This window comes from Calonectris borealis, chromosome 3 (assembly GCF_964195595.1).
Source record: "Calonectris borealis chromosome 3, bCalBor7.hap1.2, whole genome shotgun sequence".
Lineage (NCBI taxonomy): Eukaryota > Metazoa > Chordata > Aves > Procellariiformes > Procellariidae > Calonectris > Calonectris borealis.
In genome coordinates, this window is record NC_134314.1 from 39008162 (window position 1) to 39031587 (window position 23426).

General features: G+C 40.1%; 1 protein-coding gene across 6 annotated transcripts in view; it reads right to left on the reverse strand.

The window, feature by feature from the left end:
- Positions 1–18422: 18422 nt before the first annotated feature.
- The window catches only part of IBTK (inhibitor of Bruton tyrosine kinase), a 62467-nt gene continuing 57463 nt past the window's right edge, over positions 18423–23426 (reverse strand). For 5 of the 6 annotated variants that reach the window (XM_075145380.1, XM_075145381.1, XM_075145378.1 and 2 more), the window contains 3 exons: positions 22342–22410; positions 22109–22241; positions 18423–19498 (listed from right to left, as the gene is read on the reverse strand). In XM_075145380.1, coding sequence (XP_075001481.1) covers positions 19373–19498; positions 22109–22241; positions 22342–22410 — 328 coding nt within the window. In that variant the 3' untranslated portion in view covers positions 18423–19372. Of the gene's footprint in view, positions 19499–22108; positions 22242–22341; positions 22411–23426 lie in introns of those variants that run through there. The other variant, XR_012672917.1, reaches the window with a different exon arrangement.

Sequence of the window (23426 nt, forward strand, 5' to 3'; positions counted from 1 at the left end):
ACTTTTCATAGAATGGCTTAATTTCTGCTTCTGTAGATGATTTGAGACAAAAGAAGGTCTCCAATAATTAATGTTCAGTAACTGAGGGGGTTAGGGACAGCATATGAAGAAGATCAGGGCTAAAGAGATCATGCAGTTACTATAAACTATGTAAAATAGAGCAGATGCAATCAGTCATTTGCGTCAGCCTGCTTTACTTTTTCATACACACTTGCACATTCATACTGCTATTGTACATCTCCACTAAAAGCCAGGCACTTATGTCCTATACTTATCCTTCTGATTGCCAAGGTAAAAGAACCTAGCTCTCTCTTCAGTTACCAGAATTTCCAAATCACAGTCACGCTTTTTTAAGAATATAATGGGTTTTAAAAATGGATGTTTTACATAAATTCACACAGGCATAGTAGTGTTAGTGCGTTATTTTCATTGAGACAACACTAAGCTCTAGCTGCTTTGAACGGCACTTCAAGTACATAGATGCATATTAAAAGCCACTTGCTGAAATAATCTAAATAAATTCTGATTATGCTTAAAGAAAAGCAATTTCAGAGCAGTAAAAATTGATAGTCAGTCAAATCTTTTTATTCAGCCATGGCACATGAGATTTATGTTTTGATGTCTATTAGTTCTTCAATTGTTTTTCCTTCAAGCATTGATTTGTTGAGATTTGATAGCTCTCTGGGGTTATTATCAATTACTTGAAAATAATTTGTCCTGAAAAAATTGTCAGTGCTCTTAATAACTGGCAAGTCTGAGTGCTTAGCTGCATGATTCATTAATATCAACTGTTAATAAGAACTCCTCACTAAAAATACTAAAAGTTCATTGCAGTAATAACAGCCTATAATGCAGAATCTTTTCTCATAATAACTGTCTTTATATAAAGGTCTCTGTTTCATACAGATGTCAGCAGTGGCAGAAAATGCTTCCTTTTTAGGAGGATGCTGGTCATGATTTCAGTCAAACTGCTAAGCAGGAGGGTATCTGCATGAGCAATGGAAGACATGGCTTGGATTGGTACCTAGTTCACCTTATCTTGAGTTGGGATTAGTTACACCTGCCTTCACCCAGCCTATTCTTAAAGACTTCAGTGACTGAGACAGCCCAAGGAAGTCATGGCAAGGCTTCATCATACTTGTCATTATAATTTTTTGTGTTTAAGCTGAGTCCTTCATGGTCCAGCTTATTTTTTCCTTATTCACCATAGACATCAACAAACAGTGATATTTTTTCCCCTGTGCAGTATATTCCTGTTACTTTGGAAGATCCATTACTATTCTTTTCTTGAGGCTAAGCAACTTTAATCTTTCCAGTCCTTCCTCAGTAGTGAAATTTTCTACATCTGAAATGATTCTCGGTAGGAAACATGTCCATCTCAGCCAGAAACCTGCACAGGGAAGCAAGTCCAGCCAACTTTCATAGGTATCATTTTACTGCAGAGACATAGCGGGAGGTGCTCCAAAAGCCCACTGCGACTTCTGAATGCAACAGGCACCCTGTGTGTAAGCACCTAATACATGACTCCATACATTTATGTAAAAACATACATATAGAGTTAAAAATGAAAGCCACATGTCAGTATGAGAGATTACCCAAGAAAACAGTGATAATGGAAAAGTAGGGATAATGAGATGAACATAAGCACTCAGTATGCAACGAGGGTTACTGTGATTTTTGTGCACGTCAACAAGTCAGATGAGAAAAGCAGGGAAACTTTATATATCTCAGCATTTGGTTCTACTATGACTTCAGCAGAGTGCTGTATCAGATCATGACACCCAAATATTCACATTTCAAAGAGGACTTTAAGAAGAAATTAAAAATCCAGAAAGTTTCAAACAAGAGCTGCTAAAATAACTAAAAGATGAGAAGCATCAAAGAATCCAGCTTATTTAGTTCAGAAAGTTACTCAATTACATCCTTTGGGATTATAAATACATTGAGGTCCTGCAGACAAAGAAGTATTGAGACAAATGATTGGAAGCTGAAGCTAAGGAAATAAGATTCAAAGTCAATTCAACCCACTAGTGTAGGAGACAAGACTGCTCAGAGTATTTCACTGGACCTATAGATCTGCCAGTTGACTTTCAGGTGGTAGACTCTGTGCATTAAATGTCAAGGAGCTACACTTACATGAAGACTTGATTAAGTTAATGTAGCAATTTCCAAACTTTCTGAATTTTGAAATCCTTAATTCACTGGGTTTTTGTCAGTCTATAATTTTTCTTTGTTGAGAACAAAAAAGGAAGGTAAGAATATGAAGTTTTATATTGGAAGAGCCACTTGTCAAGTTGAGAAACTCAATTCCAGTCTTTTTCATCACAAGGAAAGTAGGATTTTCTTCATATGCAAAAATACTGAATAGGTAGAGAATAGTTTAAAAAACAGGGAAGAGAAGAAACAAAGGCATTACAGGATTTGACTCCAGCCTCCACCTATAGCACAAAAAAACCTGACATGAGCCTTGCTGACAACCAATAAAGCTTCATTAGTGCTCCTTTCATTCACCTGTTGCAGTCCTCTGTGCTTCTCTATTTCTTCTCAGACTGGAACAATGTGCTGACATACCACCCAAAGCAGCATTTCTGACCTCCTCTGAAGCATCATACAGCATGTGAGAAAGCCTCTTCTGATGCCACAGTCTTGCAGCCAGGCTCACAAGAAGAGACAACTCAGCAGACACCTTCCCCTGAACTGCTCATTTCTGCACATGGCCTGGCCAGACACCATTCCTGAGACAGAAACGTGCTGTTGTGCTTCCCACAGCAAGCTCTGCACATGCTCCTCCAGCATCTGCTCACAAAAACCCGCATCCCCTTTCTCCAAAATTACATTAGTTTGTACAAGAGTCAGGATGCAGAAATCAGGCTTGGTACTGGCGATTTGCTGCTAGAAGTAGCTGAAAGATTATTTTATTTTCCTGAGCTGGCACAGTTCCTCTATTGTTTTACCTTATCTTACCCAACTCTCATTGACTTCTCTTAATTTGATTTCACAGATATTTAAGCAAGCCACTAACTGCTGAAAACTTATCTATGAGATAGTACTTTAAAGTGTATCAGATAAGGGGGATCTCAGGTGGGTATGAAATGGCTTTGACTGTCCAATGTGCTGGCTAACAATTAGCAAAAGCCTGTGGGAACAGAAAACTGTTTCCAGAGATGTGTCCGACTGCAGTTTTACAGACTTCTGCAGAAGCGCAGAACAGATAGTAAACTTTAACCCAGTTTCTAAATTGTTTTTAAAAAACATTAATATGGGCTAAAAAGTAAAGACAACTGTTCGCATCCAGATCTAATAAAAAGGGTAGAAAAAAACCTGGACAGTGATTCTGGCTTCATGATGAAGCAAAGCTAGAAACAGGTCTAGATACAACATTACAGCATGAAATCAGAGAATATGAATATTGCAAAGGAATATATAAATAAAATATAACCAATGAGAATCTGTTAGTAGATCAGATTCTTGTTTCCAAGCAGATGAGCTTTAAAGGGAAGATCTTTAATAAGTAAAGTTTCCCTAGATAATGAGAGACACTATGAAATTGCAGTAAGAAGAGAGAAAAAGGGCGGGAGGCGGGGAGCCAAATGCAGTGGAACAAGGAGCAGCAATTAAAAAATGCTGCTATATAATGCCAGAGCATTTAAATAAAACAGAGGATTGCAGGGGGTGAGGGAGGGGAATCCTGGGAATTCTCCAAAAGCGGTTTAAATCCACAAAAAAAATAACATGTATGAAAGACATTCTTGAACAGTGTAATCAAGAAGTTGAAGGAACCACACAGTAATATTTCGCCAAGCTACAAAAAACAACAGACTCATGTAACTACGCAGTTTCCAGAGATGAACAGATGGCACTAGTAACAGAAATGGGAAAGGCAATAGCTGAAATGAAAGCACAGAAAGTTGACGCAAACTCTACCAAACAGTAGAGACTCGCACAAACCTGATAAACAAGTTTGTACGCAAACACAAGTCACAAATTAAACAGGGGCAGAGACAACACACCGAGGAGAAAGGGGCAAGCAAGCAACATGGAAAATAAACCAGCACTCAGTCAATAGCAAATGTACAAGGTGCAAAGAGAATACAAAAACAAAACCAGTGACGTTGTGTAGAAAACTTAATGGAAAAAGCTTATACATAAAATAATTATGTCAAGGGTTTCAGAAACAAATTCATCTGTCAGTGACTTCGAAATTTCTCATATAAGACGTTAATGAAATGCAAAAATAAAAATTAAAAGTTTGTCAGCCCCAAGCAAAAAACAAAACAGCAATAAATGAACAGGAAACTAGAAGCCAAAGAGAGAAAATCAACACTTTTTTTTTCCATGCTAAAGTACTAAATAGTGCAAATTAAAACTGTACAATAAGATGAGACCGGGATCTTTATTATAAACAACAGTTAAATACATGAAAAGGTATAAAAGGTTAAAATTTCACAGAGGGTGGAAAAGTCACAGCTTCCAACTAAAAGAAAGTGCATATATTAACTTACTTGCACTTGCACTAAACTTAAGACATACAACAACTATGTCTTAATGTACATTTTACAAATGTAAAATTGAATAGAATAATAGAAAAAAGATGGTTATGAAATCAGTCACAAGTTCAGAACTGAGACATTTATTTACCACTGACCCTGAAGAAGTAAAAATGCCACTGCAGATACCGATCCTTAGCATTGTGAGTGCAATAATCATTAGGATTTTAAACTATCTGATATTTTCTCAAAGACCTCCAAGTATGTTCACCACCTGCGACAACAAATGGAGTAAGCTTCTACAGGATACTGCCTCAGCACACTGTACCCTGACTGTTGATAGGAGCTGGAAGCCAGCTACCACATCCTGAAAAATAAAATGGTGAATGAAAAGGCAAGCAGCATACAGCGTGAGATCAGCCAGGCAGAGCAGAAGTACCACTCCAGCAAAAGGCAGTGAGCTGCTGGATTGCATATCGGCTTCGTTATCAACAGATGGTCAAGAAATACTTGGAAAGAACATCTTAAAACAAATGTCTGCTTGACACAAGTCTAGCCAGAATTTTTAAGAGTGGGTAAAAACTAGTAGCAAAGGATAATAGCCAGTGAGAAGAGGCTCAAGAACATTGAACTCACAAACAAATGGAAAGTGCCAGCCGTCCTGCTTAATTGAGAATTTTAAGGCAGGCACTAGAAGGAAACAGGAAAATAAAGCAGAGGTATCCAAGCGCTCGTATTCGTTTTTCTGTCAGGCTAACGCCGCGGCGGGAAGAATTCTTCTCTGTGCCCATAAAGACAAGAACCGCAGAGACAAGCTGAGCCAGTTTGAAGGCGTTACTTAAAAGGTAGAGTGGATCATCGAGAACAAAAGTGTTGTCAAAAGTCAGAGCCACCATCAGAGAGAAGACTATTTCTGAAAAGCCAGAATTGCCAAATTCAGCCAAGGACACTGGGGTAAGTGGTCATGATACTTGCAGAAGTCAAGCCAGGTGGCAAAGAGATAATGACAGCTCATAGCACTAGCAGCAGGTCATGGAACAAAGCTGAAATGGGATTTTGATGTAAAATTACATGGATCTACCTCTCTATAATATGAAACAATATTCAAAATCGAGAATTTAGAGTATTGCTGATCCCAGATAAATCTTTACATAAATAAAAAGAAAAAAAAAAAGAAAAAACCCAACAGCATTTCAACGGAACAGTATCACAAAACGGCTGTTGTCTTGCAGTGAGTTTGTAGAAATATGTGCATATCACATTACGACCATATCACCATCACATAAGGAGGAAAACCAAATCTTCTATTAAAATCCCACAGAATGCATTTTTTAAATTGAAAGAAAAAAAGTGCACTTTTGGGTTGAGAATCTCTCCCTCAATGACATTAATACCAAACTATTTCAACAGGTGATATCAAGACAAATGGGTATTATCTATGGAGCTCACTGGCTCCAGCATGTCTACAGAAACAACAGTAGGACTGATCATTCAGAAGAGAGATGACTGCAAAGATCATGATCTACAGTGCCCAAGAAGTCCAGGCCTGCTAGAAGTACAAACACCTCTTTGTCAGCATCAGTCTTTCTCACTGGGACAAGTTGCAGCATATGTGGAAGAGCTTCTTTCTAATTTCCCTTTTGCCTAGAACTGAGCACTTCAGTGAAATACCATTAGTTTGGAGAGTGCTGTGTTTCTTTCAGGTTAAAGACTATTATATATTTGTCAATACAAAATTAAGTCAGCTAATCTACCCTAACACAACGTTATTTGGTTTTAAATTTACTGTCTCAAACAAATATGACAGAGGGACAAGTTATGCAGTCTCCCCATACAGGGTGCTATGATCTCACATAAAGAAACTGGAAACAACTTTCAGGACTTTGTACTTGGTGAGGACAGCGCGTGTGCAAGAAGAAACAGGACCAGGACACTGCACTCCTGTGTCTCACTCTTGTTTCACATAGAACAAGAGAGAACTAAAGAGTCTATGGGATAACTTACCTGTTTGATATGCTTTTAATCACAGGAGATCGAGTCAATTTTGCCTGGAATTTACCATGCGCATTTGGAAGCATTTTCTATCATGGATGCGAGTGTGGGGAGGTACATGTGAAGGGAATCGGTTCCTGATTTCAGTCTGCTCTCCATCCTGCTTTTTTATGCTTAGCTGCCTATAACTCCATACCATTACCTAGGAGTTACTGTAACCTCCACGTCAAGTGACCAAGAGCTGGTATAAATAATAAAGTGGAATATGACTTTCCTCTTTCCATTTCTTTGTTTTTAGCTCATTCTAGTTAAATATTCCCTGGCCTTTTGTAAAGTGGATGCACTTACAGAGCTTAAGTAAATATAAAATTGTTTAATGGAAAATAATTGATTTTTTTCCCCTTTCTATTCAAGCAAGCTTTCTGGTACTATATAATTTACACTTACTATCAAAATACCATCAGACAACCTTAATCCAGATCTTGGTATTGTTGTTATTACTGCAAGGCAGTGTTTCAGTCAGTCTTGAGTAATGCATTAAAATACGTGCAACTTGATTTTTTTCTCCCTCTCAGCCTAATCCAAAATGTGTTAAAACGGATCCAAAATATGTTAAACTGATAGAAGAATGCCAGAAATGCTGCAAAGGCTCAAGCTCGACATACTGCACCTACAACCATAGCCCAGCTGAATTGTATCACAGCTGCATCACCACAGAAGAGTACATGAAGAAGCAGCCATACTTTCTGGAGATTTTCAAGGTACAGATACTTTCAGGAAAATAGGATTGGCAAGCTGGTATCTGATTTGAATCTGGGAAGCTGCAAGGGAAATACTCTATGTGCATAGCTCAAGAGGACATAGGACTCTGTGGATTCATTTTTCGCCCCTGCTTCACACTTGAACTTCACAAATCTTAAGCTTTAGCTTCTCTCCCCATGAATTGCTCAATAAGGCTAAAATGAATTTAACATCCAGTAACTGAAATTAATCATCATTACACTGTCAGCAGTAGAATCCAAAAAAGATGTTATTAAAGAAGTTATTAAAAATGTTAGAAATACTTACACAAAAGTCAAAAAGCCAATTTTTGAGTCTGTTGGATGTCAGCATATTGCTCCAGAGTCCAAAGCAGCGTTACAAACATCCAACCCTGAGCCTAGTGATGCCACTTTTAATGAGTTAATTAAAGAAATGTTAAATACCTAATCATAAAATCTTCCTTCTTCCAGAATGAACATTTATTAATTAGTTCTCAATAAATAAAAGATCGTCAGCTTTTATTCTATGATAAATCTTTCAATTGCAATGTGTTTGCACTCTCCTGTGCTACCCGCTACCATAAGCCATTTGTACTGTTTCCAGAATGAAAACATGGAACAGTTTCTGTCTCTTCCCAAATGCCAGAACTGACAAAAATGAAACAGAGTGACATTGCCAACAGTTTTTACCTGATCGCATCATCCTTGCTGAAAATAAGTGTACAAATAATAATAATAATACAAGGCATAACTCAATCCTACTCCTACGTAAGTTAACCAAATTTTTCCTTTGACTGAAAAGTGGGAAGACTCTTCATATGCCAATACACAACCCTAACCAGAGCAGATGTCTCCGTACCTCTCATTTCTCACCTGTAACTTCATTTGGGAGGGAAAGAAAGGGGGCAGGCGGGGGGGGGGGGGGGGGGGGGGGGGGAAGCAACAAAACAAAGCAAAACTAAAAGAAACAAAGAACAGGTCATAAACCCAAAAAAACAAGTCATGATCCATACATCACAGTTCATTGAATGTCAGTGTTCTCTCTGGCCATGATAAACAGTCCACAGTTTACAGGTCCATGTTACACAGCAGAATTTATAAGTTTGTTATTTCCAAATAGCCACATGACTACCATATACGTCTGGGCTGGTCATGATTCTTCCATGCAAAAAGCTTGTGAAGCAGTAGTCTAAAGGAGCTAGGTTTTACAGAGAACTATTTTACCAAAAAAAAAATTGATTTTTCAAAATATTCCTCTACTTTGTAGCCAGAGACTACTAAAGCAAACAGCCTTACAGTCTTTCAGGAGAACCATTAGGCAAAGCCAAAAACCCTACAAAGAAGCAGCGATAAGTGTAAATGTGATAAAGCAAAGCATTGATTTCCAGTCCACTAAATTGCTCCTTTCAAAGGCATCCACCTCCTTACAATGGCTACACGGGGTGATTAAGTTCCTGCGTTTTCCTTGCCTGAAAATAGCTGATGCAGAAATCCTCTTTTCAGAGCTCCTTATCTCCAGTATACCCATCTTACAATAATACTGATAAGTCCTTCCTGAAGTAGATTGCCTTCAATAGCTCATAAATTGATTTCCTTTCCTATTTAACATTCAACACATTTTATGCTAACAACACTTTAAGAGCTTGCTGGACTTTCGTATTTCTGTCTCTGCAGTAAAGGCTTCTGAGAATCTGGTCAAGACCTCACTGCAAGCACAGAATCACAGTAATAGCAATACATATTTTACAAGATTATACAAGTAATGACACAGTTATCTGCTTTAAACTATTGTTTAAGGATCATTCTGACAGTGTCGACATTCCCTAGCCACAACTGCGCTAAGCAGAGCTGAGAAGGACATATAAATGCAGTTTTGGGGGGAGGTGGTGAACAGAGAAAGCTCCTTTCCCACTCATGAAACAGCTGAAACAAGCAAGCAAAGCCACCGGCAGTAAGTGAACTCCGACAGCTTTCCCCCTAACTAACATCTCACTAACACAGAAACACGGAGGCGAGAAGGTCGTGAGGCCTCAGGTGAATACAAACCAGTAAAGACCCATTTGATCCATCAGTGGTGTCCCATCCAAACTGTGGGGAAGGAAAAGACAAGATGGTACATCCCCTAAATGGAGAGGAAAGGGAGCACTCTCCTCAGCAAATGAAAAGGAGTCAGATGAACTAAGACTAACGGTATTAGTTATATTCTACTTACCTCTTCTACTGGTGTATTTCCCCAAATTTAGGACCATTCCCCTTCAAAGATCCCACTGTTTGAATGCAGCCTCTAAGCATTCAAACTGGAAAGCTTGCCCCTTAAAAGTTCCTAGACAGTCCAACGGCATGGACAGCTAATTTTCCTTTGGTGAGATAACTAGTTTGCCGAGAGGGACCCCTAGACTACAGATGTGGCCATTGTGACTGCTAGTACTATGTGACAAAAAGGTAATAGGAGAAGACAGCCCTACACTGACCACTGGCAAAACAAGAGAAGACAAAGAGGCTGGAGGCCTCAGTTCTTGCTAAGATGCAAGCAACAGCATTTTTATTACTCAGCTTACAATAAAAAAAAAAAAAAAATCAAAAATCAATCTCCACAAAGGTCACAGAAATGTTGAACACACCTGGAAAGAGAAGACAAGCGAGAGGTTCACCTTGAGGTTCCCAGATGACGGAGCAGAGTGCACCCTCAGCAAGGTTGCAGATGTCACAAAACTGGGAGGAGTGGCTGACACACCAGAGAGTCGTGCTGCCATCCACAGGGACCTGGACAGGCTGGAGAAATGGGCTGACAGGGACCTCATGAACTTCAACACAGGGAAGTGCAAAGTCCTGCCCCTGGGAAGGGACAACCCCAGGCACCAGGACAGGCAGGGGGCTGACAGACCGGAAAGCGGCTTTGCAGAAAAAGACCTGGAGGCCCTGGTGGACTCCATGTTGAACATAAGCCATCAATGTGCCCTTGTGGCAATGAAGGTTAACAGCCTCTTGGGCTGCATTAGGAAGAGTGTTGCCAGGAGGTCAGGGGAGGTGGTCCTTCCCCTCTACTCAGCACTGGTGAGGCCACACCTGGAGTGCTGTGTCCAGTTCTGGGCTCCTCAGTACAAGAGAGACATGGACCTACTGGAGAGAGTCCAGCCAACGGCCTTCCAACCTCAACCACTCTGTGATTCTGTAATTTTACTCCATACCATTGCAATAGCAGGATGAGTAGCAGCTATCGGTATATCACAAACAACAACAGCATTTTGATACTACCTGTGGTGGCTCTAAGGCTCTATGGCTCTAAGGCTCTATGGCCTGCCCATATCCTCCAACAGCATTTCTAACTGTGGCTCAGCTTACAGCAGGTGGAGATCTCAACTAGAAATTTCATGGTAGGTTTCTGTGTCTGCACGTGTGTGTACGCGCATGTGTGCATGCATGCGCATGCTTATGCATGAAAATAATGCAACAGAGATATAGGAACACAGTACTACACAAACAAGAAGAGAAAAAAAAATTCATTATCAAGCTAATACTAACAAGAGGAAAATATTTGGTTGTTCTATGTTTAAAACCAGAAAAAAGTCCTTGTAACTTGCACTTCTAACCCCCTTTTGTGCTCAGCCCAAGTTGCCGCAGGTGCATCTCAGCAAGATCAGGAGTAGATAATGAAATCTGCACCGAGGGCTACTGCACAGGCACAGAAATACCTAAGCATTCCGTAAGGTGTTAAAGTGTTAGTAAAGATGTATCTATGGTATAACACATTGTAAAAAGTTACTTCATGTTGTAAAAAAGTTTGCACAGTCAGTAGTTACCTTTATTTCACAATGGACTTAAAAGTTTTGTTGTAGTATGCCACCACTACTGCATATCACTTGAGACAGAAGAAGAGAAAAAATATTAGGTTTGTAAAGCTGTGGTGGGGATGGACTCCACTATACCCAAGGTAGGAGCTGCCCCTTGATACACCAGTATGCTTCTTGCTTGATCCCTTTGCCTCAGTCCCGTGAGAATCAGCCAGCACCTCCTGTATTTAAGATTGAAAGCATCATAGCTTTCAGAAGAAAACTACTAAAATATTCACAAATTGACAGAGCCAATTTGAAACATCCGGCACTGCAGCCGTTGTGCCAAGGCTACCAGCACTACAGTCACAAGGAGAACGGCGCGTTTGAGAGCCAGTACATAGTTACGATGCCTCTGATCCGGCCTTTTTTTTGCTACTGTGTTTTCATAAAGCCTTTGCAGTACTTAGTGTAACTCTTACTCCATGTAGCTCCTTTTTGGGAGAATTTTTTAAATCTCATCCCCCTAATGAGCTAAATTTTTATCATCAAAGCAGGAGACTTGCTCAGGCTTTAAGTTGCACGAGGCATAAAAGCACAACGCAGGAGAAATTAAATTCAGCTTCAGAACTACATGAACTTTGACATTACTGAAATTAAGGTGGTACTTTCAGGCTCTGAACAACATAAAAAAATGCACAGCTTAATGACTGGTATGCAGAGAAGTCTTTCATATGGGAACATTATGAATCTTTGGGTGCTGTTTATACCAAGTCCTCTTCAGTAAACAACAAACCACTGCATGCACATTTTGTCATTGCCACTTACGGTGAAAGGCTTACAATTTCTGAAGCAATTGGTGCATTTCTAACATATCCAATAGCACTTCACAGAATAAGTTTGCACTGCACAGTATTACATAAATCTTCACATCCCCTTGTCCACCAAAGCTTTATCAATACCACGCCTTCAGTTACTGCTGCTGCTCAGGAAGCTGCAAAGGAGCAGGGAGAAAAGGACCGAGTAAAACCTGGGTTTATTGTTTCTAGGAAGAAAGAAGTTGGAACTTGTAAGATGAGAATGAATATAGGGCAGCATAAACAATTGCAGCTTGCAACTCACAATGACTTTTCAGAATTCCAGCCAAAACCTCCTTTTTGATGCCATCAGCCAGAAGAGAGCAAGCCCTGGGAGTGCGGTTTCCACCTCTGCCTGCTTGCGTCGCTGCCCAACCCCGATGGAACGCTCTGAAAGCTCACACACATCCAATAACATCACATGCTTTGAAAAGCAGCCATATACCTTTTTTCCCCCCAAGCAATCAAGTTAGGTTCATGCTTTTTTATATGTAATGTACTGTTTTGCCATTTCCCTCTCTCTGCTATTGTCCCCCACCCTCCAGCTTAACTATTGGGAATCATTTTGATTTTATTGCTTCAAATAACAGGAATTTCAGGTCAGAACTTCCCTAGATTTACTAGAAGACATTTTAGAGACTCGAAAGATACTTACTGCTGTTCTTACAGGTTAGCTGAAAGACGTTGCCCATTAAACACCTGGAAGGAAATATCTGTCTTGAGGTTAATACAAGCTGTGATTAAAATCTTCACCTTCTCTTTGCTTTTTTCTTATCTTGATAATACAATATGTTTAACATAGAGATGGACTGAACTTGTAATGCAAAAAAAAAAAAAGCATAGAAATATTTAAAAGATGCACTAGAAACTACTACTATGCCATCAACAAGAAACTGCAGAGGACATGAATTCAATTTTCTTCTCTTTGCAGCTCACCTTTAGACATGTCACAGTCGGCCCACCACTTCTCCAAGCAGGTGGCACAGGCTACTCAGTGCAGCTCCTGCCTCACGTCAGTGTGCCTTCCCCCAAGGAATTCATCACCACCAATTCAACTAGTTAACCTTCCCTATTTAGAGTGAAATCGTCACACTAAAACTCACAGATAACAATCATCACAGACTTGCCAACAGCAGGTCAAGCGCTTTTTACAACATTATTAGTTTACAAAACCAGCAATTGCTCATGAACGTGGAAACAAAACAAAAAGAGAAATATGACCTGACCAGCTTGTGAAGGGCTTGTAACGCCTTCGGAACAGAACAGGCAGCCCCCAGAGGAGCATGTTCTGGCAGCAGAGCTGCTCGCTTCAGAAAGAGGGTAGGAGAAAGGGAGGAACAATCCTGGTTGAAAGGAATTTTTATATAGCTGATCCCAGAAAAGCTACAGGCTCTACATGGGGCTGGAATGGGCAACTGGAAGAAGAGACTTCCAGATTCTGCTCCAGGACATGACCGTAAATTTACTGCTTAACCTTAGACTAACGGACCAATTACTTGTGTATCGATAGCTCCACCTGGAAGTCGGTAACAGTTCACAGTTATTGTACCTCACAAATATAGTGAGACTTAATTGTTAATGTTTGCAGAGCGCAGAGATAAAGTTCAGATGAAAAGGTTCACTACCACTCAGTACATACAGATGGAGAGAAGAGATAACACGTTAACTCTATTTGCTGAAGTGGTGCAATATAATTCAATTCTACAACAGCAAACAAATCAAAAGAAGAGTTAGGGTAACACACACGTGCATGCACACACATTCTCCTTCAGCCCTGATGCTATCAGCTATTTGTGCAATACAAAGATGAGATCCTGAAAACCCCGCTGCGTTCATAGCCTTACAGCTCAATTCCACCTTCGCAGTACGCACCAACGTGGGCAGTGTCTTAAGTGTAAACATCTGAAACTACATACAGTGGGAAAAAGACTAAGATTCTGCATATTTTTCCCTTCTATTGCAATAAACGCAGTATATAGAAGGCAGGATAAACAAAAATATCCGTACTTGTGCATAAGGAAAACACAAGACAACTTCACGCTTAATACATTCTTTGTATTTTTTTCTTTTTGCTAATATATCACCTGTTGTTCAGGCATTGTGTCACCAGATGGCACGAGCACAGCTCTCACAATGAAGTGCTGTGCTGCCATCAATGACATTTAGCAGAAGTGGTAGGGTCCCCTTCAGAACAAACCTACAGCATCAGACAGAAAATAGCTCTAGAAGCTCGGTGACACTGCAGGACAGTCACGGCTGATGAATCACAATGACTGGAGAGAGCTGAGCAGGAGCAGGCAGCTTGTATTCCCCGTGCAGTTCTCACGACCTCTTCACCTACCGTACAGGGATTATAGCCAGGCTCACGTAGCAGATAGAGCTGCTGTGCTTAAAGCAAAGGGCACCTGGCACCCTCCCACCTTGAACCACGTAACCCGTGAGACAGGCAGCTATTTCCTTGTCGTCAGGGTTCACTGGCTGACAAATGTACGTGACATATTCCTGCAGAATTACAGGACGGTGAAATGACTAGATGAGGAAGAAAGACTCATCTTCTACTTTAATGGCGCTTCAGTCTGAGGAGACAGAGATCTATAGGTTACCACTGTGAGAAATTAGTTGAGAATCCAGCTGCAGGTGTTGCATTCTCCGTACCTGCCTAGAATAAACTTTTACGGGATGGGGGGGGGGGGGGGGGGGAAGGCAAGAAATCTTAAAGTATTGAGAATGATAAAAAAAGCCTTTAGGTCAATTTTCCCTGCTTACTTTCTTATTTGAGAATGTTTCATGAAAATGATGATTTTTTTATTAGGAGAGGAGAGAGAGCTGACTCTTGGCTTTCCCCCAGCTGTACATTATTACTTCAGAGCAAATGCAGCGGGCCTGTTTAAGAGTGCTCTTACATAAACTTGCTTTTCTTTGTTTGCTTGCTTATCTGTTTTTCATGCAGGCAATATCCTTTATGCAAATAAAAAAAAAAGCTAGGCTTTTAACAGTTTTATTCCCTTTGCTACTTGAAAACCTCATGCAAGATTTGGAAGAATTGACCCCTAATATTAAAACTATATTGGTCTGTAGAATTGCTTTAAAATACAAAGAACTCATTTAAATCGAGATCAAGGAGGAGAGTGTGATTATCTGTTCTGAACCATCACTAACTCAGACCACATGATCTTCCTGGATCACGTTTCCCCTCAAAACCCTTAGCTGCAGTTGAAGAACACCACTGCTTTCCCTGTTCAAATGCCCTCTCATTGAGATTACTGATCCTATAGAGGGGCCTGATTTTAACTGGATTTTTCCAGTCAAAAGCATCCTCCTAGAAGAGCCACCCAAAAGCAATGTACTTGCAGAAAGCTTACTCGTTTGACAAACTGATGATGTTCCCATAAAAACATTAACCAAGAAGTTCTTCTACCTCTTTGTTAAGGTTGAGACATGCAAATTCAGGCACCTTCATGTGCCAAGTGTCTCCGCTCTGAAACAGAGCTGGTGGAGACCCAGCCAAGGCAGGCACCAGAGCCTCAGGAGAACTGACCAGTGGAGCCCACTCCAGGATCCTCACACTCCCTTGACTCGATTGCCTAATGCTTTACTAACTATAACAGGAGCTTAGTCATCTAGCACCCACCCCGGGGCCCAATTTCACGCTTCAGGCTCTGGTTGAAATCCATACACATTGCATCAAAACAGATAACTATTAGCGTTTCAGTCACTCAAATTACAGGAAACAAAACATGGTTCTAGCAACACCTTGAACAAACTTGGGTAAGTTCTTCAAGGCCGATCTACAGTGCAGAGTTTCAACTTGCATTAGTATTATATATTAGTATTAATTCCTGCTAATCCTTATCTGAAGCCCTTGCAAAAGTTTGCTCAATTTCTTTTCTCATTTTATTCAAGTGATGAGGAAAAAAAGGGGAAAAAAGACAGGCTAAATATTGTTTTTACTGCAAACTCTGAGGTATTGCTTTATGTTCATTAGGACCCGGGAATTCCACCCTGTTTTGGTGCAAGTTAAAGGAGTTAACAAGCCCAGAAACGACAAGACATTGTTAGAGCTAATTGAGCGAAGATGGAATTCATGTTCAGCATTACAAGAAAGGCCACAACCTCGGGCATCTGAGCTAGAAAATGCCAGATTTTTCATGTTGATGCAAAGTTAACATATGCACTAGGTGGTTGAACTTCTGGATGCTATTCCCTAAATTCTGGATTTTCTCCTCATGGAGACCGAATGTAAAAGAGGAGTTGCACAGACAACTAAAATGTGATGTTTCTTTATAAGCAAAGTTTGGGTATGGATACCTGACAATAACAACTTAAACTATGACTTCAGCATATAACTGTTTCACGTAAAAAAAATTTTAGCAAGTTTCAATACCTAGAAAAACCTCCCTGTGGGATTTTTATTTTTCTAGGAAAAATAAGTAGAAGAAATCAAACTCTGAATATTGACTCAGCTGACACATATAAGATCTCTAACCAGGTTAATGGTTATACTTTTATCTCCCTATGCAGTTATTAACAGATATACTTATTTCTTTGGCCTTAAGAATTCTGATAGACTAAAACAAAAAAGTAGGATTGTAAAAAAAAAAATACATAATTTTGAAGAAGGTCATAGGAAAGTCCATTAAGAGAAAAAGAAACATTTTTGTAGATCATTAAAACCAGCACCCACCCAGCATTGAGTGAAGCAAATTGCAAATCTCAACTTATTTCACTAGACAAATAGTGATCTACTTCTATATATTAAACAGGCATGAATAGAAGTGTTTAGGCTTTAAAACTCTTAAAACACCCTTAAATATTTTTTCAGAGGCATCTGGTAAAATAACACTCATGGTGAGCATGGACATACTGGAGAGAGCCCCGCAAAGGACCACAAAGGTAACTGGAGCATTGACATACGAGGAGAGGCTGAGAGGGCTGGGACCGTCCAGCCTGGAGAAGAGAAGCTTCAGGGGGATCTTACAATGCGCGTAAGTACCTGATGGAGAAGCAGGGAAGAAGATGGAGGCAATTTCTTCTCAGTGGTGCCCAGTGACAGGACAACAGGCAAGAGCACAGACTGAAATACAGGAAATTCTGTTAAAATATAAAAACGCCTTTTTACTGTGAGGATGGTCAAGCACTCGAACAGTTGCCCAGACAGCTTGTGGAGCCTCTGTCCTTGGAGATACTCAAAACCTGAGTGGACAGGGCCTAGGAAACCTGCTCTGGCTGAGCCTGCTTGAGCAGGAGGGGTTGATTGGGCAATCTCCAGTGGTTAGATGCAATTGTCAGATCTATACAAAAAATATAGACTGACCTCACATTAATACTGGGAAATGATAGTTTTCAATCAAAGCAAAGTATGCAACTGAAGAAAATTTAAAGTTCTACCACTCCCACAGAAAGACATTTACATCTGTTGATGCAACTGCCTTGTTCCGGATTTTTGTTTGGGTTTTCATGTGTACCATAAGCTATTCCCAGAGTGTATCCAGGGATTTAGAAACTTTTGTTTCTGTTTCTACTATAATTTGAATTTTTTAAGTATTCTTCAGACATTTTAAACTCCGTTAATTTCCAAGTTTTAAGGAAGATAAATAAAAAAGAAATCTGTTAAGTTTACACAGCTTTCTGTGACAGCCTTAACTTTAAGCTGTTCTAACACAACAGTTTAAAAAATGTTCTCAATTTCAGAAGAGTGGTACACTGATCATTCCTCACTTTTGTTTGTGAATATTAAGTATAACCAGTGATGATGCATAAACAAACTGCAACAATAAACACACAACTTAAAAGTAGTCACGCTCCTTGGCACGGTGGAAGCACAAATCCTCTTACAATGTCAGGAGAATGACATTTTGAACAGTATATTCTAATCAATTTTGAAAAAAAAAATCAAAATGCAAATTAGCAACTTTACTTTGAGAACAAATTGGCTTCACATCTGGAAAGGCCCACTGCTTTTACAGCTATTTCTCACAGTAGATAAGCTTTCTTTTAATTCAGAAGAATAGTTTCAGCAGGCCCTAAGGCCTTGCAGTGCATCAAGTAAAGCACTTAATGCAAGTATTCTCATCAGTATAGTGAATGAATCACCAGTAGAATTTAAAATAGAATTAAAAGCTACATCTTCCTATGCCGGTGAGGCTTCAAAATGCCTACAGTTCTTATTTCATACACAACAGAAATACTTCTACATTACTCTGTAGTTACCTAAAGCATTGATTATATATAGACAGCACATAAAAGTATACTAACTTTGTGTAAATCAAGATTTTATGGTTTATTGCATTTGTTTACAATTTTTGTGGGGGATTTTTTGGTGTAGCTTGACCTGAAACCATTAGACATATCTACATAGGTTTTTTCAAGATTCTTTTATCACACAGTGATCAATTCTCTACATTCATTTTCTGTAGCTCTCTCAATTCCAGTTTTCCAGAGTTCGTGAATACTGACACTACTGAAACAATACGAGTTCAAACACACTTATACAAACAGACAAACTAGACAGAATATTGCAGATAAGGCTACTTTTTTTTTTTTTTTTTATATATATATATATATATAAATTTGTTTAAACCAGGCACAGAGAACTTTGGAACACATAATACTGAAAGCCACCTATGATAATCTTTGAAGGTTAGGCGTTTGCAAATTCCACAGTCAAGCAGTTGTCCCTATAGCTTTAACAATGAATACACAGATCTTTTATTCCCTCAGCACTTCAAGTGATTTGTACCTTAAACACAGTGGTTCTAAAACTGTACCATATTTACCAGAATAAGACTACAGATGAGCTAATTAAGTGCCACCACGTTCTATTCAACTGTGTGCTTTACTTCACAACAGAGCTGACTGCTCGAAGGACAGTCTCACAACAGTGAAAAAACGTGCACAACTGAACTGAGAGCAGGCAATGGCAGGGCACTTAGGTACAGTGTAGAGGTTCATCCTGGAGCATGACAGTAAAAAGTACCGGCTGCAACAATCAGAGAACCAGTACTTACACACATAACTTAAGGAAAACTGCATTATCAAACTTTTACATGATGTTCAAGCACAAACTTTTTCCAATATTCCCAATTTGCCAGAAAGCTCTGAAGAACACACCCCCCACAAACTTTAAAGATGTATAATTCTGCACATTCAATTCCACATTAAATCACAAAACAAACACTCGTTTTTCAGCCACCTGTGAATTTAACAAAAAACCCTCACAATTTAAGATTAGCAAATGCATTTCCAATCTACGGCTTCATGTAACATTACTAATAATATGTCTTGTTAAAGAAATTCTCTCAAAACATACACACAATATATAGTGGGTAAAGGACACAGTGAACACATCATTTCCACTCTCTCTAACAAATACCTAGTGATTATGTGCAGTGTTTTAATGCTGATGTTAAAAATTACATGATTCCTGTTCTTCCAGTCCCGTTTTACTTGTAACAAGAACTAGAACTTAGAAGTGCACATCCAACATGGACTGTGAAGAGTACGAATTAGTGCTTGTTCCACATAGGTGCTGCTATAGGTCTCTGCGGAGCCCTTTCAACAGTCACGAATTCATCAGGGTTGTCAAAAGCTTCATAGTGGATTAATAAATCTTGAATAGCACACTCCTCTATCTGGAAGGAAAAAAGAACATGTATGTCAGTGTCAGATCTACGTTTACACCAGTAGCACGGTTACGAACTAGCTTTACTGGTCCTCAATGCATGCGTGCTACAGACCTCCCAATCAGGAAGCAGTAGTAGATGAGGCCTTCTTCAGACAACTTGAAGAAACCTCATGTTTGCAGGCCCTGCTCCTCGTGGGAAACTTGCGCCACCCTGATATCTGCTGGAAAGGCAACACAGCAGGGCACAAGCACTCCAGGAGGTTTGCATTGGTGAAACTTCCTAACACAGATGATCAAGCAGCTGATGAAGGAAGACACTCTGCTGGACCATACTTACAAAGAAAGAAGGACTCATCAGGGATGAGAAGGTCGAGTGCAGCTTTGGCTGCAATGATCATGAGATAGTGGAGCTCGGGATCCCAAGAGATAGGAACAAGACAAATAGCAAGATAACAACCTGGGACTTTGGAAGAGAAGACTATGATCTGTTCAGGGATCTGCTTGGAAAAAATTCATGGGATATGGCCAGGACAGCTGGTTGATTTTAAGGATCACCTCCTCCAAGCTCAAGAATGGTCCATGCCAATAAGCAGGAAGCCAAGCAAGAGTGGCAGGAGGCCTGCATGGACGAAAAAAAGAGCTCGTGACAAAACTCAAACAAAAAGAAAGCATACAAGAGGTGGAAGCAGAGAAAGGTGACCCGGAAGGAAAACAGAGACACTGCCTGAGCACACAGGAACAGAATTAGGAAAGTCAAAGCCCATCTGGAGTTGAACCTGGCAAGGGACATGAAGGGCAACAGGAAAGGCTTCTACAGCAGCAAAAAGAGGACATGGCCTCACTGCTGAATGACAAAGTACGTGGAAAAGGCTGGGGAACTAACAGCCTTCTTCATCTTGGTCTTTAGTGGTAAGATCAGCCTTCCCTGGAAGTATTTAAAAGACGTGTAGATGAGGCCCTTAGGGACATGGTGTAGTGGGCATGGTGTGTTGGGTTGACGGTTGGACACGATGATCTTAGAGGTCTTTTCCAACCTTAATGATTCTATGATTCTATGATTCAATCCCAGGCCCTTGAGATCAGAGCTGGCCAATATGACTGCAAGCCCACTCTCAAAAAAATCTTTGAAAGGTTGTGGCAATAAAGGTTGGTTCCTGAGGACTGGAAGGAAGCAAATGTCATTCCTAACTTCAAGAAGGGCAAGGAGGATCTGGGTGACTACTTACTAGTCACCCTCATCTTGATTCCTAGGAAAGTGGTAGAGCTTAAGTACAGACTAAGAACTTAAGTGGACAAGCTTAAGTATGGACAATATAAATGGACAGCGAGACAGATTGAAAACTGGCTGAACTGGTGATTTCAAAGGGTCATGATCAGTGGCACAAAGCCCAGCTAGAGGCCAGTCACTAGCACCAATGCTGTGCACAAAGCCCAGCTAGAGGCCAGTCACTAGCACCAATGATGAGACTGAGACTAGAGCCAGTACTGTTTAACGTCTTAATTAATTACCCGCATGATGGGACAGAGTGCACCCTCAGCAAGGTTGCAGACAATACAAAATTGGAAGGAGTGGCTGATATGCCGGATGGCTGTGCTGCCACTCAGAGAGACCCAGAAACGCTGGAGAAATGGGCTAAGAGAACGTCATGAAGTTCAACAAAGGGAAATGCGAAGTCCAGCTCCTGGGAAAAATAAACCCAAGCACCAGTACACACTGGGGGCCAACAAGCTGGAAAGCAGCTTAGCATAAAAGGATCTGGGGTCCTGGTGGACAAATTGACTACTAGCCAGCAATGTGCTCATGTGGCATGAGGGTGACAGCCTCCTGTACTCTACGAGGGACAGCATTGCCAGCAGATTAAGAAAGGTGATCCTTCCCCTCTACTCAGCACTGGTGAGACACGCTTGGAGTGCTGGGTCCAATTCTGGACTCCCCAGTACAAGAGAGACATGGACATGCTGGAGACAATCCAGTGAAGGGACACAAAAATGACTAAGAGCTTGGAGCATCTGACATATGAGACGCTGAGCACGCTGCAGTTGTTTAGCATGGAGAAGAGAAGGCTTAGGGAGATCTTACCAAAGGGTACAAATATCTTACGGGAGAGAAAAGAGACAACTGAGCCACGCTCTTCTCAGTGGTGCTCAGTGACAGGAGAAGAGGCAATAGGCACAGACTGAAATACAGAAAATTGCATTTAAATATAAAAATCTTTTTTACTGTGAGAGTGGTTAGGTACTGGAACAGATTTCCCAGAGAGGCGATGGAGTCTCCGTCCTTGCAGATATTCAAAAGCTGCCTGGATCCAGCTTTGAGCAACCTGCTCTAACTGACCCTGCTCTGAGCGGGGGTTTGGATTAGACAATTTCCAGAGGTTCCTTCCAACCTCAACCATTCTCTGATGCTGTGAATGCATTAACCATGGACTCAGTAGTCAATCTGACTTTAATATAGGCCTACCTTATCAAACAGCAATGTGAAGTTATTATTAAATGATATTTAATATCATTATGTAAATGATACTAAGTGTACCAATACATAATTAATCCTGATCTCTGAAACAGCCATTAGAAACTCCTTGTGTTACTTCACAGTTGCAGTAACTTAGCACTTTACCTGGATCAAAGCCAAAGGTTTTTCTCTGCTCCTAATAAGAGCAGCTTCTTGCTGGAGCTCTTCCTCTACAATAGCTGAAAACATGACAGGTGCTATCACAGGAGAGCTAGTTGGTGATGCTGCTAACCAAGGACTGCAAAAAAAACAAATGACATTATGAGGTAACATCAAGAACAAGGTCAGCACAACACACAGAAAACAAGCTCCAGAATCTAAGCCGCTGTCAAACTTACTTATGACTCTCCAGCTGTGGAGAATCCAGGACATGGTCTTCCAGACCTGGGCTACTTCTAGTGGTGCACCTGGAAAAAGGTAGGGAACGAGAGTGAAAGTCACTGACAGAGCATTCTCCTACATCATATCGTGAAGTACAAATTTACAGTAGGCAATTACAAATGCATAGGGTGTTTCCAGAAGAAAGGCATGAGGATGCTGAATTTGTCTTTAAGTGGGATACCATGACTAGAGGAGACACTGATGCTCATTTCTGACTACCAGAACTTAATGGATTTTCAGCATTTTCTAACATTTGAGCATTTGAACAAAGGTGCCTTTTTTTTTTTACATGTAAAATTGAGTTTTTTACATGTAAAATAGTCAACTGAATTATGCACAAACAGCATTGACTATAAATGTTTGCAATTAATATGAAAAGAATATGGCTTCAAGACAAAAAACCAAACAATGGTCCTGTATTCAAATTAAGTGTTTCATGTAAAAGAACCAGGGCTACAATAGCACTAGTGAATTATTTCCTCAAGCATAAGCCCAGAAATTATGGACTTTCAGTACATACCCTGCAACCACCTCCCACATTCATAAGAATAGCATAAAACTGGAAATAACAGAATTGAAAAAAAAAAATCCTGAAATATCACAGAGTTCCCAACAGGAAGATATTTTATTCACTTGCAAAATGATAGTCTCAACAAAAACAAGTCACATTTGGTATACTGTATGCCTTAAGAGACAAGTATATTCGTCAGAAAAATCCTACATCAGTAGGAAGAGAGGGACCTATTCTCATTATTTAATACCTATCTTTGGCAACTTTTGCGATTTCCAGAACTCTAAAAAAATGTTACAGCATACTATGAAATGCTAGCAGGCTTTTTTGAATTATTCTACGGCATTGTAAAAAACTCTAAGGGTGTTGGTATTTCAATAAATCAGTCTCAATTTTCTTTAAGGCTTTGGTAATCCTCTGTAAGTGGCCACAAACTCTTGGAAAAGAGGAAAAATCTATAGAAAGCTAAGAGAATTCCAGTAACTGCTAAGTTCTCTGCCTGGAATATTTTCCCCAGAACACAATTCCAAG